Source organism: Mesoplodon bidens, assembly GCF_964165515.1.
Source record: "Mesoplodon bidens genome assembly, chromosome: 5".
NCBI lineage: Eukaryota > Metazoa > Chordata > Mammalia > Artiodactyla > Ziphiidae > Mesoplodon > Mesoplodon bidens.
Window position 1 is genome coordinate 109,954,462 of NC_138161.1, and position 17,333 is coordinate 109,971,794.

A 17,333-nucleotide genomic window follows, 5' to 3' on the forward strand; every position below is an offset into this window, starting at 1 on the left:
TGACACATATACAAGAATAAATCTCTTCAGGCCGCAAGCCTTCCAAAGGCCATTGTCATTTGTGTACACACAAAAGATGATGGTATCAGAAATGAAAGCAGTCTAGAGATGCTATTATTAGGTCCTTTTTATTTGGAGAACTAGGGCATCCATAGGGAATGTTGAAAACCCAGAGCCTATTTAACCAAGATTATGTTTTCTTATGGATGGTGGTACCATGGCCAACTGTGAGCTGTAAAGTGGCTAGGATGATGCTTACCTGTAATCGGAGGGAAAGCGGGTTGGTTAGAATTTTATAGCCTCTATTGTTTATCTTTAAAAGTAGTTTTCACTATGGAAAATATAGAAGTAAATACAGATGAAAATTAAAAAGCACTTAATCCTACTACCCAGAAAGGTTCTCTTTTTGGACTTCTGTTCAATTCATACTACAGGCATATGTTCCACTCACACAGCACAATTAATTATGTTTGCATTGCATTGATTATAACAGGATCCCAATCAGGAACCAGCCTTCCAGGATTTGTCAAAAAGTTGCTTGTGGAAAAGCACAGGAGCACATGATGGCTTTGTTAGTCTGGCTGGGTTTCCTGTTGAGTTATTTTGCTGTTCACCATGGAGTTGTAAGGTCAAGGTTACTGTGACAGAGAAGGGGGAAACTCCTGAGTAGGTGATCTCAAAGGTAAACAAGATTCTGTTTGGCTTTTGCCCATTTTGATCAGTCAGTTTATTGCTTTTTCCTTGTAATGACAAAATACATTCATAGCTATAGAAACACTGTAACTATTGAAATTTGTGCAGGAAAAATACCTTTGCTATTGTGACTCTAAAATGCTCCAGTGTTTCACTCACTTTTTTCCCCATTAAAATGTTTTTTTTTTTTTTTTTTTTTTTTTTTTGCGGTACGCGGGCCTCTCACTGTTGTGGCCTCTCCCGTTGCGGAGCACAGGCTCCGGACGCGCAGGCTCAGCGGCCATGGCTCACGGGCCTAGCCGATCTGCCGCATGTGGGATCTTCCCGGACCGGGGCACGAACCCGTGTCCCCTGCATCGGCAGGCAGACTCCCAACCACTGCGCCACCAGGGAAGCCCCGATAATTGGGTTTTTTAATGTGGTATTTGAAACACGTGTTTTTTTTAGGAGTTGAACTAATGAAATACAGCGGAACAGGCAGGCTCTCTGTCTCTTTATATATTTACATACACATATACATAATTTAAAAAATAAAATTAGGACCATACTATGCATATAATATTGTATTTTGCATTCGTTACTTAATAGCATATTATAAGCATTTTCCAAGGCATTTTTCAAAAGTATGATTTTTAATGCCTAAAGTATTCCATTATATGGCTGTAACACACATTATTTATCCACTCCCCTATTCAACATTTTGTTGCTCCCAATTTTTTTCTATTATAAAAAGGCTGTGATCAACAGTGACTCTGCCCACATCTCTTATTTTATTACAATAAATTTTAGAAGCTGAATTACCTTAATGAGGTTTTCACAAGTATCAGTGATAGTGTGTCACTGTCACACATAATACAATGCTTGGCACACAGCAGACATTCAATAATTGGTAGCAATTGGACTTCCCTGGTGGTGCAGTGGTTAAGAATCCGCCTGCCAGTGCAGGGGACACAGGTTCAATCCCTGGTCCGGGAAGGTCCCACATGCCACGGAGCAACTAAGCCCGTGCGCCACAACTACCGAGCCTGTGCTCTAGATCCCGCGAGCCACAACTACTGAAGCCCGTGCACCCAGAGCCCATGCTCCGCAACAAGAGAAGCCACCGCAGTGAGAGGCCCACGCACTGCAACAAACAGTAGCCCCTCACTCGCTGCAACCAGAGAAAGCCTGCACGCAGCAACAAAGACCCAACACAGCCAATAAATAAATAAATAAAGTAGTAAATAAATAAGATTGCCATCTCTCAAAAACCACTAAAAAAAAAAAAATGATTGGTAGCAATAAATAGGAAATCAGGTCCCTAAGAGGACAGACCTGTTCTGTCAGAGCTGAGAGGAGAGACATGTGTTCCGTTTCATCAGGGGATGATGTAGGCGGACACTTGGGGTAAGCAGATGAGAAGGGATGCGGTGGTGGGTTTTGCTCCCAGAATTAGACTGGCCTGTCAGTACCTGAAATGAAATGATTCTCCATTTTGAGCCCAATATAACCTTCTCAGACGTGGTCCCCCTTAGGCCCCAAAGACCCACTGTGAGCACACTTATTAGCTTAATCACGTGGGGAGGGAAACTCTGAATGACATCGATCACACTCTTGATTCAGGTCCTTCAGGTAGTGGGAAACTGTGATCAGAGAGCAAACAGCATAAATCATTGTGTTCTCAAAGATTATTTATTAGCTATTCTCACTCATGGTGGAAAAAAATAAATGAAATTGAAATAAGATGAAAATCCAACAACACTTCTTCCCCAAGGACCTCAGGCGGATGATACAAAATGGACCAATAGAGGCTTCGTGTTTGTAGCTCACTTACAGGAGAACTCATTAAAGCAGAAATCAAGTAATGACAGCCTAATTTCTTGTAAGGTATAGGGTCTGACCTGGTGCAATAAAGTCACAAGGACGATTCTTCCAAATAAAGAGACTAGAATGCTTATAAGTCTAAGAGCGACACCCCTTCCAAGCTGCACGGTTACACTAGGGCACTGCTGGGCTCCTCTTTGGAATGAGTCTTCCCAATCCAGACAATTCCATCACCTGTCCTTGCGGGTGGCCAATCTCTTCTTTGATGGCAGATTTGATTTCAGAGCAGAGTCTGGTCACCTGGAGCTGGATCAGATGAATAAGGGATAATGAGGTTCTGTGATGCAGTTGGGAGGTAAATGCTGTGAAGGTTAAAATAATGAGACCAGTTTTCTTATGTGGGCCACAGGTGCTGCTGAGGGCCCTCCCCAAAGAGGTGTGGGATCTTTACATCTCCACCAGGCGCCACGAGCCTCGTGAGACTAACCACGCAGCCTCCTAGGATGCGCGTGTGGAAGGCCAGCATTCCTTTGGATGCTTAAACTCTGGGCTGGTTGTTAGAACCCCGGCTCACGCATTTAGCGCCCACTGGGAGCCACAGCAGTACTGTTTGCTGTCTCGCCTGTCGATTTAAAATAAGTTTATATTTGGTCTAAGAAAGCCCAGTTCTTAAAAGGATTTCCATTCTTTGGGGGCTGAAGGCAAGGGGCACCGTTTTGTTTTTCTTCCTTCTTTTCAAATGCTTGCTTCCTAGCCCACCGGAAGAGGTCTACGTGTTTGTCCTTCATGACGCCTGGCCCCTGGAGGCAGAGGGTCCATAGCACCAGTGGGGGCAAAGGGTCCAGTCGTCATTGGATGGCTTCAGGACAGCGACACGTGCTGGGAGAGCTGCAGCACCTGGTCACAAGGACGTCCCTGCAGTGTCTCTCTAGGAGTTCAGACACTGCCCCGGGCCTGTCCGAGAGGTGCCTAGGCCTCTGGGATAGGGGTGTTGCAGTTCCCGTGGTAGATCCTGACGTGGCCCTCACACTGGAAGTAGGCATCGAAGACGTCGCTGTAGCCATGGTCCCTCCACCAGGTGCAAAGCTGCCGGTTCCAGGTACAGTCCAGCACATGGAAGAGCTCTGGGTGCTCCATGCCGATCATGGTGAAGAAGTCCTGGTCCCCGAGGTGACCCCGGAAGTGGTACTTGTCGGCCAGCTGCTGCACCTGTGCTGGCTCCAGCAGGCGGCCGTACAGTGGGGACTGGCGCATGGCCTCCAGGTTGAGCAGCATCACCCCGCTGTTGAAGCCGGGGAGCCCCTCAGGGGGAGGGCCCCCGACCCGGGTCTTGGGGTTCTCATGACGGAACTGCCAGAATGTGTGCCTGGGAAGGGGAAAGAGAACAGATTTAGCCTGATGTGTGTGTGGGAATAGTCTGCCAGTCCTGTTCCCCCGGGTCCTCACAACCACCCAGGAGGGAGGTTCCATTTTCACTCATTTTACAGCTGCGAGAACTGAGACATTCTGAGGTTCAGAATCTGTACCACACCGCCAGCAACAGGCAGAGCCGGTCTGAGTCTCCCAAGTCCAAGCCTCACGTTCTTCCCACCACCCTCAGGATGACACCATCATCTCCATCAGTCACAGCTGTACAGACTTCGTCAGCACCAGGCACTGCATCCTATGAGACGGGTGTTCTCAGAGGCAATATGTCACCTCACGCCTGAGGAAACTGCACAGAGAGGTTCAGAGACTTCCCCAAAGTCACACAATCAGCAAATAGCACAAGCAGGGACTCAACCCAGGCATCTGGCTCCCGCGTCCACTTCTGAGGTTAGTAACAATCTAGGTGGAGCTTTCCAACCCTTGTCTTTGTCTGTGATCTTGAAAAGGAGAGGAGAGAGAAAAGTTGGGAAACAGTTCTGAATGGTGATCAGGTAAAGACATAGGGAGCTAAACACAGGCTGAATCAAAATCATTTTTTGCTTCAGAATAAGTCTCATTCATTAAAACCCCATGCCTAGCATTTCTGAAACAGCTCAGGTCCACCCATGGGTCAAGTGAAAGTGGCTATGGGACAGCCAAGTAGAATTATAGCAATTTTAGAAAGCAGGTCCACTCAATTTTAGTTTCTCTCTAGGCAGATTTAGAAATCTGCTCTAAGCCCACTGGATGTTACAGCCAAGGGGCCCCTCCTAGGTCCTTTATCCAAATGTTTCCATCTGGAGACAGGAAGTCAGATCCAGAAACCTCCCTTGGGTGACAAGGTTAGAGCATGAGCCACTCTGTTCTCTAGCCTCTTTAACAGCAAGTTCCTGCACAGAATGGGCACAGGAAGGGGCAAAGAGAGACCCAGGCTCCATTCCTGCAGAGATGCCGTCACAGCAGAGGGGCCTTCAACTTGGAGGAAGGAGGAAAGACGGAGGGCCCTTTGTCGTGGGCAAGGGCAGGAGTGAGCTGGGGCGTGTCCTGCATCAGGCTCCATCCCGCCTGTTTTACCAGCTTCGCCTCTTCCCTAGAGTCCGTAGGATGGGGGGTGCAGCATACCAAAACCAGCTCTGCCCCCGGCCTGGAAATGCCACCCTCTGGCCTCCCACAGAGCAGCTTCCTGACCAACGACAGGGAGGAGCTGTGCAGTGAAGTGGGCAGCGCAGGGGAAAGAGGCCTGACCCGGGGTGGGCCACCCCGATGCATTTTCCAGTTCAACACATTTCTCTGGGTCTGGGAATAGAGAAAGCTTCCTTGAGGTCTCACATATCGCAAGGGGGCCGAGAGTTTGCTCCTGGCCAGGGTAAAGCATTCCATTTGGACATTCTTACAAGTGGAATACACAGGTTCATTGTCTGAATTTCACCATAATTGGACTGTGAGTGGAACAGAGCTCTGGTGCCTACTTGGTGATAACAACCTTGGCAAAAATAAGCTTCCAAAGCAAACAGAGACGCTAGATCTTTCTAGCCACTAAAGCCTGCAGTGATGGGATCATAGCAGGGTTAGAATGCAGTTTGACAACTGTTAGTTCATTTTACCGTATTTCTTCCAAATGGTTAATTTCAGGAACAGGTTGCAAACCAGCTAAAATTCTACCAAATAGAACTGGGCTACCACGGCATGGTGGAGGAGGGACCCTCAAACCAGGCGAGGTTTTTTTGTTTTTGTTTTTGTTTTTACTATTCTAGTTGGAAATTTTATTGCCCCACTCTCAGTAACTGATAGAGCAACTAGACAAAGGATGTGGAAGATCTGAACAAAGCTATCAACCAACTTGACCTAGTCGACATCTGTGGAACTCTCTACTCAACAACAGCAGAACACACATTCTTTTCTCCTGCAAATGGAACATTCACCAAGATAGACCATATGCTGGAGGACAAAACAAGTCTCAGTACATGGAAAAAAGTTAAAAATCATATAAAGAATGCTCCCTAACCAAAATGGAACTGCACTTGAAATAAACTAGATAGATAGAGAAAATTTCTAAATATTTGGAAATTAAGCAACATACCTTTAAAACAATCCACTGGCCAAAGAAGAAATCATAAGGAAAATCAAAGTATTGCAAGTCATGTACCCTTTCATTTTCAAAAGCAGGTGACCAGCTGTCCCATGTCCTGAGAAACTGTCCTAGTCTCAGGCAAACCAGGACGGTTGGTCATCCATTGAAATGTTTGGGTTCAGACTACAAGTTATGTGTCACCTTAGGTACAGGGCTTTTCTCTCCCGCTTTTTTTTTTTTTTGGTGGTACGCGGGCCTCTCACTGCTGTGGCCTCTCCCGTCACGGAGCACAGGCTCCGGACGCGCAGGCCCAGCGGCCATGGACCACGGGCCCAGCCGCTCCGCGGCACGTGGGATCCTCCCAGACCAGGGCACGAACCCGTGTCCCCCGCACTGGCAGGCGGACTCTCAACCACTGCGCCACCAGGGAAGCCCAGCCACTGTCTTTTGGTATCAAACTGGAGAGGGCATGGACCAGGGCTGTGGGCCCTGTGAAGCTTTAAACTGCCTGTTTCCCTAGGGCATTTCTTACCACCGAGAGTCACAGCTGACCCTTGTTAGGATCTCCTGCTGGCAAGGCCTGAAGCAGGGAGGTCTCTGACTCCGCTGGTCAGAGAGGGTAAGAAATGTTCCCAAAGTCACACAGGTTATCGGTGGTAGGACTGACAGGGGCCCCTCATCGGCACTGGTCAGTCAGCAGAGAGATGCCCAGAAGTCCACTCTTCCATGTCTCCTAGTACTTCATGAGATGAACAGGAACAACAGAGAGCACACTGAACTGAGAAGATCAATCGCCGATCACTCAGATATTTAACAGACCCAACCCATACCGAGGTGAGTGGAACATCCCTGCCCTCAGGAAACAGGCAGTGCAGCAAGGAGCTGAGACCTGGGTGTGAACACACCAGCGGTGGTGGTCCTGGGGTGGGGCTGGGGGGCTGCGCCTGGGCTAGGGACCAGTGGGGTGAGCCCCTGGGCCTCTCAGGGCCTTGGTTTGCTCAGCGATCACATAGGGATGTGGGGATGAGACACCCCTTAGGGCCATCCTGGACTCCAGGAGCAAACACATGCCAGACCCTGCCCAGCGCCAGGCCCCTAGGAGTGGTCCTGGCCGTCACCATGGGTGCTCAGACACTGAAGGCAGACACCCTCCCTGCCCAGGCTCTTCTCAGGGTGTGGTAGTATCTCAGGGGTCAGCCCTCGTCCACCAGCCAGGCATCTGCAGGTTTTTGTTTTGACACGGCTTCCTGCTCCAGGGAGTCTGGAATGACTGTCTCATTACCAAAGCAGCACCGGCTATGATCCGTCCACCTCTGTGGAACTCTAAAACCTGGCAGAGCATTGGAATCATGGAGCGTGAACACCCCTGTCGGCAAGGCTCTGACCTGCTCCAGGACAGCCTTCTGAACGCCCTCAGTCCTCCTTTGCTCTGGAGCCCTATGGGTGGTTTCAGTGGGCCTGAGGCCTCCCCTGGCACAGCAACACCAGGGCGCCGGCTGCTCCCCCGTGCCCTCAGGAGGGGTGGGATGCCCCTCCCTAAAGCATCTGTCCCTGTCCCTCCCACCATTCCCCGGCCCACCGGACGTCTCGGCTTTCCCCCCACACCTGCTGTCCTAGAGCTGTGAACAGGTGGGTGGGGCTGGGGAACCCATCACCACTCCATCTGACAAGTGGCTCTAGAGCACTGAGGTGCCGGCACTGGGCTGGGCCCTGGAGGGCTGCATGGCGAGGAACTGGGGGAGGCACAAGGGACAGAGATGATGGGGGAAGAGGCATTGCAGGGTTCAGCCAGGCAGACGGAGCTCAGAGGGGCTTCAGGCCTAGGCTACTACAGGGGTGGCGGAGCCGCCCACAGCACGGCGGGGCTGTGAGGATGCAGAGGGGAGTGACCCTGTTCAGTCTCGAACAGATGCCCAGCAGGGAGCTGGACACAGGTAGGACCTCTGAGTAGCCGAGCCGCCTGTCCCCCACACTGACGCGGGCCGTGGGGCCCCCTGAGGAGCTGCACCGACCTCCAGCTGGACCTGCAGGCCCACTGTGTGCACTTTAACCCCACATCCCCCATCCAATCCAGTGGGCCTCCAGGCCTTCTCTCCCCAGATGCTGCCCTCCAAACCCTCTTACTGACAGCGACTGCCCATTCTCTGCCTCCCATTTGAACAAACACTGATCAGGACAGAATGACACCCCAGACAGCACTAAGTATCTCCAGCCTTCCCTCCCCAAGTAGAAGCCAATCCTGCTGCCACTCCCCCAGACTGCAGGGATGCACACTGCCTGCCCCGACACACCCTTCCAGAGCTGTCCCCCCACCATGCACCGCAGCCACCATCAGTCTAGCTGCCTCCTCGCCTCCCTGCTCGTCATCTCTGCCCACCACCCATACCCTCTTCTTCTCTGCTCCATCCCTAGGGCACCCTCAATAATTTCAACAGCCACAATAAGAGCTTCACCTTGGCCTCAGGGTTCTTCAAGCCCTACTTGAGCTAGCCACTTGGCTCCCCATTCTGTGCACCTTGCCACCAGAAGGCACTTTGCTCCAGATTTAATGTGATTCTTATCAAATTACCCATGACTTTTTTTTTTCACAGAACTAGAACAGGCAATCCTAAAATTTATATGAAACCATAAAAGACCAGAATTGCCAAAGCAATCCTGAGGAAAAAGAACAAAGCAGGAGGCATAAGGCTCCCAGACTTCAGACAATACTACAAAGCTACAGTAATCAAAACAGCATGGTACTGGCACAAAAACAGACATATGGATCAATGGAACAGAATAGAGGGCCCAGAAATAAACTCACACACCTAAGGTCAATTAATCTTCGACAAGGGTGGCAAGAATATACAATGGAAACAAAACCAGTCTCTTCAACAAGTAGTGTTGGGATAGTTGGAGAGCCGGATGTAAATCAATGAAGTTAGAACACACCCTCACACCATACACAAAAATAAACTCAAAATGGCATAAAGAATTATAAGACATGACACCATAAAACTCTTAGAAAAGAACACAGGCAAAACATTCTCTGATATAATCATACCAATGTTTTCTTAGGTCAGTCTCCCAAGGCAACAGAAATAAAAGCAAAAACAAACAAATGGGACCTAATCAAACTTACAAGCTTTTGTACGGCAAAGGAAACCATAAGCAAAACGAAAAGAGAACCTATGGACTGGGAGAAAATATTTGCAAGTGATGCAACCAACAAGGGTTTAATTTCCAAAATATACAAACAGCTCATACAGCTCAATAACAGAAAAACAACCCAATCAAAAAATGGGCAAAAGACCCAGACAGACATTTCTCCAAAGAAGACATACAGAGGGCCAACAGGCACATGAAAAGATGCTCAACGTAGCTAATTATTAGATAAACGCAAATAAAAATAACAATGATGTATCACCTCATACCGGTCAGAATGGCCATCATTAAAAAATCTACAAATAACAAATGCTAGAGAGGGTATGGAGAAAAGGGAACCCTCCCACACTGCTGGTGGGAATGTAAGTAGGTGCAGCCACTATGGAAAACAGTATGGAGGTTCCTCAAAAAATTAAAAATAGAGTTGCCATATGATCCAGCAATTCCACTCCTGGGTATACATCCAGACAAAACTATAATTCAAAAAGATACATGCACCTCTATGTTCACAGCAGTACTATTCACAACAGCCAAGACACGGAAACAACCTAAATGTCCATCAACAGATGAATGGATAAAGATGTGGTACATATATACAATGGACTACTACTTAGCCATAAAAAAGAATGAAGTAATGCCATTTGCAGAAACATGGGTGAACCTAGAGATTATCATACTAAGTGAAGTCAGAAAGAGAAAGACAAATACCATATATCACTTACGTGTGGAATCTAAAATATGACACAAACAAATTTATCTATGAAACAGAAATAGACTCACAGACATAGAGAACAGACTTCTTGTTGCCAAGGGGGAGGAGGAGATGGGGAGAGATGGACTGGGAGTTTGGGATTAGCAAACGCAAACTATTATACATAGGATGGATAAAACAATAAGGTCCTACTGTATAGCACAGGGAACTATATTCAACTACTGTATAGCACAGGGAACTGTTCAATATCCTGTGATAGACCATAATGGAAAAGAATATGAAAAAGAATGTATATATATGTATAACTGAATCATTTTGCTGTGCAGCAGAAATTAACACATCACTGTTTATCAACTATACTTAATAAAATTTTTTTTAAAAAGGCACTCTCCTCCAGGGACAGGGAGCTGAGATAGAGCCCCTCTGACCACATCCCCATGGAAGCTGCCAGTCGGCCCCTTGGGAGTCTCTGGGGCCCACCTCTCATTTTCTAGATTGTCAGTCTTTCCTAGCTCCCCTGGTTCACCCCCCCAATCTAAACTGCCCCTCAGCACCTCACCACATGCCTGGAACGTGACAGTGTTGAAAGCCATAGAGAATGAAGACCCAGAAATGCTGCAGGAGGTGCCCGAGACCTTTGGGAGGTGAGTGATGGAGCCTAAGAGGCCAGACACTTGGCCCTGGGGACACAAGAGCAGGGGGAGCAGAGGCAGGGCAGACAGATACACCGGCAGCAAAGAGAGGGCAGAGGGAAGCGTATTTACAGAGAGGGACGCGAAGCCACATGCCAAGGGAAAGGGATGCGTGTGCCAGGCTGAAGAGAAAGGAAACAGGATGAATGGCAGGGTGGCACTCTGAGGAACGATAATCATGATAATGGCTAATATTTAGTGAGTACTATGTGCCAGGCCGTTTTAAGTTCATTTAATGTTTGTAACAAACCCATGAGGTAAGAACTATTATCTCCATTTTATAGATAAGTGTGATAGGAAGACATAAAACATTTGCCCAAGGTCAGAGGAGCCAAGCAGAAGAGTTTGCCAAGAAGAGGGAAATCCTGGGATGCATCTGAGCCTGAAGGAGGGACAGAAGTCAGAAGGTGCAGTGGCCCTGAGGTTCGAGCAAGGGATATTTTAAAAGCTCATTTTTGGTCAACTCTAAATCTTGGGAAGATAAGAGGTGAAGTCATCTCTGGAGATAGAGGAGCTGGGGTGCAAGAAGGACCTGAGAAAGAGAAATCGTCTGTGAGGGCCCCTTGGAAATGCGATAAGGAATCAATAAAAGATGAATGAAAGAATTTGCTGGAGTAGGGAGGGCGTGAGGAAGCTCTGGATTGATAAGCAGGGTATGCCTTATTCACCTTTATGTCTTGAGAGCCTAGCATGGGCATTTGATTCCCAGCACACCCGTGAGAACGGCTAAGTTTCAAATGAATGAATGGATGAATGGATTAAAGAATGAATGAACAACACTGGAGTCTAGCTGGGCTCTTTGATGGAGCTAATGGCGGACTCTGGGAAGGCTCACGCCAAGGAGGACTTCCCAGAACTTCTGCTGCCAGTGTCCTTGTCCTTACGGTGAGGCACAGCCACCCCCCACCTCTGCAAAAGACCCTCCAACACTACCAGTAGAAAACTGAAGCTTAGAAGTTAAACATTTTGAGAGAGGGGGAAGACGGCGGAAGAGTAAGACACGGAGATCACCTTCCTCCCCACAGATACACCAGAAATACATCTACACGTGAAACAACTCCTACAGAACACCTACTGAACGCTGGCAGAAGACCTCAGACTTCCCAAAAGGCAAGAAACTCCCCACGTACCTGGGTAGGGCAAAAGAAAAACAGAGACAAAAGAGTAGGGACGGGATCTGCACCAGCAGGAGGGAGCTGTGAAGGAGGAAAATTTTCCACACACTAGGAGCCCCTTCGCGGGTGGAGACTGCGGGTGGCAGAGGGGGGGAGCTTCGGAGCCGCGGAGGAGAGCGCCGCAACGGGTGCGGAGGGCAAAGCGGAGAGATTCCCGCACAGAGGATCGGTGCCGACCGGCACTCACCAGCCCGAGAGGCTTGTCTGCTCACCCGCCAGGGTGCGCGGGGGCTGGGAGCTGAGGCTCGGGCTTCGGTCGGAGCGCAGGGAGAGGACTGGGGTTGGCGGCGTGAACACAGCCTGCAGGAGGTTAGTGCACCACAGCTAGCCGGGAGGGAGTCCGGGGAAAAGTCTGGACCTACCGAAGAGACAAGAGACTTTTCCTTCCCTCTTTGTTTCCTGGTGCGCGAGGAGAGGAGATTAAGAGCGCTGCTTAAAGGAGCTCCAGAGACGGGTGTGAGCCACGGCTAACAGCGTGGACCCCAGAGACGGGAATGAGACGCTAAGGCTGCTGCTGCTGCCGCCACCAAGAAGCCTGTGTGCGAGCACAGGTCACTGTCCACACCTCCCTTCCGGGGAGCCTGTGCAGCCCGCCACTGCCAGGGTCCCGGGATCCAGGGACAACTTCCCCGGGAGAATGCACAGCGCGCCTCAGGCTGGGGCAACGTCCCGCTGGCCTCTGCCGCTGCACGCTCACCCCACATCCTCACCCCTCCCTCCCCCCGGCCCGAGTGAGCCAGAGCCCCCGAAGCAGCTGCTCCTATAACCACGTCCTATCTGAGTGAAGAACAGACGCCCTCTGGAGACCTACACGCAGAGGCGGGGCCAAATCCAAAGCTGAGCCCCGGAAGCTGTGCGAACAAAGAAGAGAAAGGGAAATCTCTCCAAGCAGCCTCAGAAGCAGTGGATTAAATGTCCACAATCAACTGGATGTATGCTGCATCTCTGGAATACATGAATAGACAACGAATCATCCCAAATTGAGGAGGTGGAATTTGAGAGCAAGATTTATTATTTTTTTCCCTTTTCCTCTTTTTGTGAGTGTGTATGTGTATGCTTCTGTGTGAGACTGTGTCTGTATAGCTTTGCTTCCACCATTTGTCCTAGGGTTCTATCCGTCCTTTTCTTTTTTCTTAAAAAAATTTTTTTTCGTAATTATTTTTTATTTTAATAACTTTATTTTATCATACTTTATTTTATCCTCTTTCTCTTTCCTTCTTTCCTTCCTTTCTTTCTCTCTCTCTCTCTCTCTCTCTCTTTCTTTCTTTCTTTCTGTTCTCCCTTTTATTCTGAGCCATGTGGATGAAAGGCTCTTGGTGCTGCAGCCAGGAGTCAGTGCTGTGCCTCTGAGGTGGGAGAGCCAACTTCAGGACACTGGTCCACAAGAGACCTCCCAGCTCCAAATAATAAAAAACGGTGAAAATCTCCCAGAGATCTCCATCTCAACACCAACACCCAGCTTCACTCAACGACCAGCAAGCTACAGTGCTGGACACCTTATGCCAAAAAACTAGCAAGACAGGAACACAGCCCTACCCATTAGCAGAGAGGCTGCCTAAAATCATAATAAGGCCACAGACACCCCAAAACACACCACCAGACGTGGACCTGCCCACCAGAAAGACAAGATCCAGCCTCATCCACCAGAACACAGGCACTGGTCCCATCCACCAGGAAACCTACACAACTCACTGAACCAACTTTAGCCACTGGGGACAGACACCAAAAACAACGGGAACTACAAACCTGCAGCCTGAAAAAAAGGAGACCCCAAACACAGTAACATAAGCAAAATGAGAAGACAGAAAAACACACAGCAGGTGAAGGAGCAAGATAAAAACCTACCAGACCTAACAAATGAAGAGGTAATAGGCAGTCTACCTGAAAAAGAATTCAGAATAATGATGGTAAAGATGATCCAAGATTCTATTTCCAAGATCCAAAATCTTGGAAATAGAATAGACAAAATGCAAGAAACAGTTAACAAGGACCTAGAAGAACTAAAGATGAATCAAGCATCGATTAAAAACACAATAAATGAAATGAAAAATACTCTAGATGGGATCAATAGCAGAATAACTGAGGCAGAAGAACGGATAAGTGAGGTGGAAGATAAAATAGTGGAAATAAGTGATGCAGAGCAAAATAAAGAAAAAAGAATGAAAAGAACAGAGGACAGTTTCAGAGACCTCTGGGACAACATTAAATGCACCAACATTCGAATTATAGGGGTTCCAGAAGAAGAAGAGAAGAAGAAAGGGACTGAGAAAATATCTGAAGAGATTATAGTTGACAACTTCCCTAATATGGGAAAGGAAATAGTTAATCAAGTCCAGGAAGCACAGAGAGTCCCATACAGGATAAATCAAAGGAGAAACATGCCAAGACACATATTAATCAAACTATCAAAAATTAAATACAAAGAAAAAATATTAAAAGCAGCAAGGGAAAAACAACAAATAACACACAGGGGAGTCCCCAAAAGGTTAACAGCTGAAATTTCAGCAGAAACTCTGCAAGCCAGAAGGGAGTGGCAGGATATATTTAAAGTGATGAAGGAGGAAAAACCTACAACCAAGATTACTCTACCCAGCAAGGATCTCATTCAGATTTGATGGAGAAATTAAAACCTTTACAGACAAGCAAAAGCTGAGAGAGTTCAGCACCACCAAACCAGCTTTACAACAAATGCTAAAGGAACTTCTCTAGGCAAGAAATACAAGAGAAGGAAAAGACCTACAATAACAAACCCAAAACAGTTAAGACAATGGGAATAGGAACATACATATCCATAATTACCTTAAATGTAAATGGACTAAATGCTCCCACCAAAAGAAACAGATTGGCTGAATGGATACAAAAACAAGACCCATATATATGCTGTCTACAAGAGACCCACTTCAGACCTAGAGACACATACAGACTGAAAGTAAGGGGATGGAAAAAGATATTCCATGCAAATGGAAACCAAAAGAAAGCTGAGTAGCAATTCTCATATCAGACAAAATAGACTTTAAAATAAAGACTATTAGAAGAGACAAAGAAGAACACTACATAATGATCAAAGGATCAATTCAAGAAGAACATAGAACAATTGTAAATATTTATGCACCCAACAGAGGAGCACCTCAATACATAAGGCAAATACTAACAGCCATAAAAGGGGAAATCGACAGTAACACATTCATAGCAGGGGACTTTAACACCCCAATTTCACCAATGGACAGATCATCCAAAATGAAAATAAATAAGGAAACACAAGCTTTAAATGATACATTAAACAAGATGGACTTAATTGGTAGGACATTTCATCCTAAAACAACAGAATACACATTTTTTTCAAGTGCTCATGGAACATTCTCCAGGATAGATCATATCTTGGGTCACAAATCAAGCCTTGTAAATTTAAGAAAATTGAAATTGTATCAAGTATCTTTTCCGACCACAACGCTATGAGACTAGATATCAGTTATAGGAAAATATCTGTAAAAAATACACACACATGGAGGCTAAACAATACACTACTTAATAACGAAGTGATCACTGAAGAAATCAAACAGGAAATAAAGAAATACCTAGAAACAAATGACAATGGAGACACGACGACCCAAAACCTATGGGATGCAGCAAAAGCAGTTCTAAGAGGGAAGTTTATAGCAATACAATCCTACCTTAAGAAACAGGAAACATCTCGAATAAACAACCTAACCTTGCACCTAAAGCAATTAGAGAAAGAAGAATTTAAAAACCCCAAAGTTAGCAGAAGGAAAGAAATCATAAAGATGTGATCAGAAAGAAAGGAAGGAAACGATAGCAAAGATCAGTAAAACTAAAAGCTGGTTCTTTGAGAAGATAAACAAAATTGATAAACCATTAGCCAGACTCATCAAGAAAAAAAGGGAGAAGACTCAAATCAATAGAATTAGAAATGAAAAAGGAGAAGTAACAACTGACACTGCAGAAATACAAAAGACCATGAGAGATTACTACAAGAAACTCTATGCCAATAAAATGGACAACCTGGAAGAAATGGACAAATTCTTAGAAATGCACAACCTGCCGAGACTGAATCAGGAAGAAATAGAAAATATGAACAGACCAATCACAAGCACTGAAATCAAGAATGTGATTAAAAATCTTCCAACAAACAAAAGCCCAGGACCAGATGGCTTCACAGGTGAATTCTATCAAACATTTACAGAAGAGCTAACACCTATCCTTCTGAAACTCTTCCAAAATATATCAGAGGGAGGAACACTCCCAAACTCATTCTACAAGGCCACCATCACCCTGATACCAAAACCAGACAAGGATGTCACAAAGAAAGAAAACTACAGGCCAATATCACTGATGAACGTAGATGCAAAAATCCTCAACAAAATACTGGCAAACAGAATCCAACAGCACATTAAAAGGATCATACACCATAATCAAGTGTGGTTTATTACAGGAATGCAAGGATTCTTCAATATACACAAATCAATCAATGTGATACACCATATTAACAAATTGAAGGAGAAAAACCATATGATCATCTCAATAGATGCAGAGAAAGCTTTTGACAAAATTCAACACCCATTTATGATAAAAACCCTGCAGAAAGTAGGCATAGAGGGAACTTTCCTCAACATAATTAAGGCCATATGTGACAAAACCACAGCCAACATCGTCCTCAATGGTGAAAAACTGAAAGCATTTCCACTAAGATCAGGAACAAGACAAGGTTGCCCACTCTCACCACTCTTATTCAACATAGTTTTAAAAGTTCTAGCCACAGCAATGAGAGAAGAAAAGGAAATAAAAGGAATCCAGATTGGAAAAGAAGTAAAGCTGTCACTGTTTGCAGATGACATGATACTATACATACAGAATCCGAAAGATGCTACCAGAAAACTACTAGAGCTTATCAGTGAATCTGGTAAAGTAGCAGGATACAAAATTAATGCACAGAAATCTCTGGCATTCTTACACACTAATTATGAAAAATCTGAAAGTGAAATTAAGAAAACACTCCCATTTACCATTGCAACAAAAAGAATAAAATATCTAGGAATAAACCTACCTAAGCCGACAAAAGACCTGTATGCAGAAAATTATAAGACATTGATGAAAGAAATTAAAGATGATACAAAGAGATGGAGAGAGATACCATGTTCTTGGTTTGGAAGAATCAACATTGTGAAAATGACTCTACTACCCAAATCAATCTACAGATTCAATACAATCCCTATCAAACTACCACTGGCATTTTTCACAGAAGTAGAACAAAAAATTTCACAATTTGTATGGAAACACAAAAGACCCTGAATAGCCAATGCAATCTTTTTTTTTTTTTTGCTGTAGGCGGGCCTCTCACCGCTGCGGCCTCTCCCGCTGCAGAGCACAGGCTCCAGCCACGCAGGCTCAGCGGCCATGGCTCACGGGCCCAGCCGCTCCATGGCACGTGGGATCCTCCCGGACTGGGGCACGAACCCACGCCCCCCACATCGGCAGGCGGACTCCCAACCACTGCGCCACCAGGGAAGCCCGCCAATGCAATATTGAGAATGAAAAACGGAGCTGGAGGAATCAGGCTCCCTGACTTCAGACTATACTACAAAGCTACAGGAATCAAGACAGTATGGTACTGGCACAAA

General features: G+C 46.4%; 1 protein-coding gene across 1 annotated transcript in view; it reads right to left on the minus strand.

Moving 5' to 3' along the window:
• Nucleotides 1-288: 288 nt before the first annotated feature.
• The window catches only part of XXYLT1 (xyloside xylosyltransferase 1), a 203,442-nt gene continuing 186,397 nt past the window's right edge, over nucleotides 289-17,333 (minus strand). The window contains exon 4 of the mRNA XM_081235934.1: nucleotides 289-3,862. Coding sequence (XP_081092060.1) covers nucleotides 3,466-3,862 — 397 coding nt within the window. The 3' untranslated portion in view covers nucleotides 289-3,465. The remainder of the gene's footprint in view (nucleotides 3,863-17,333) is intronic.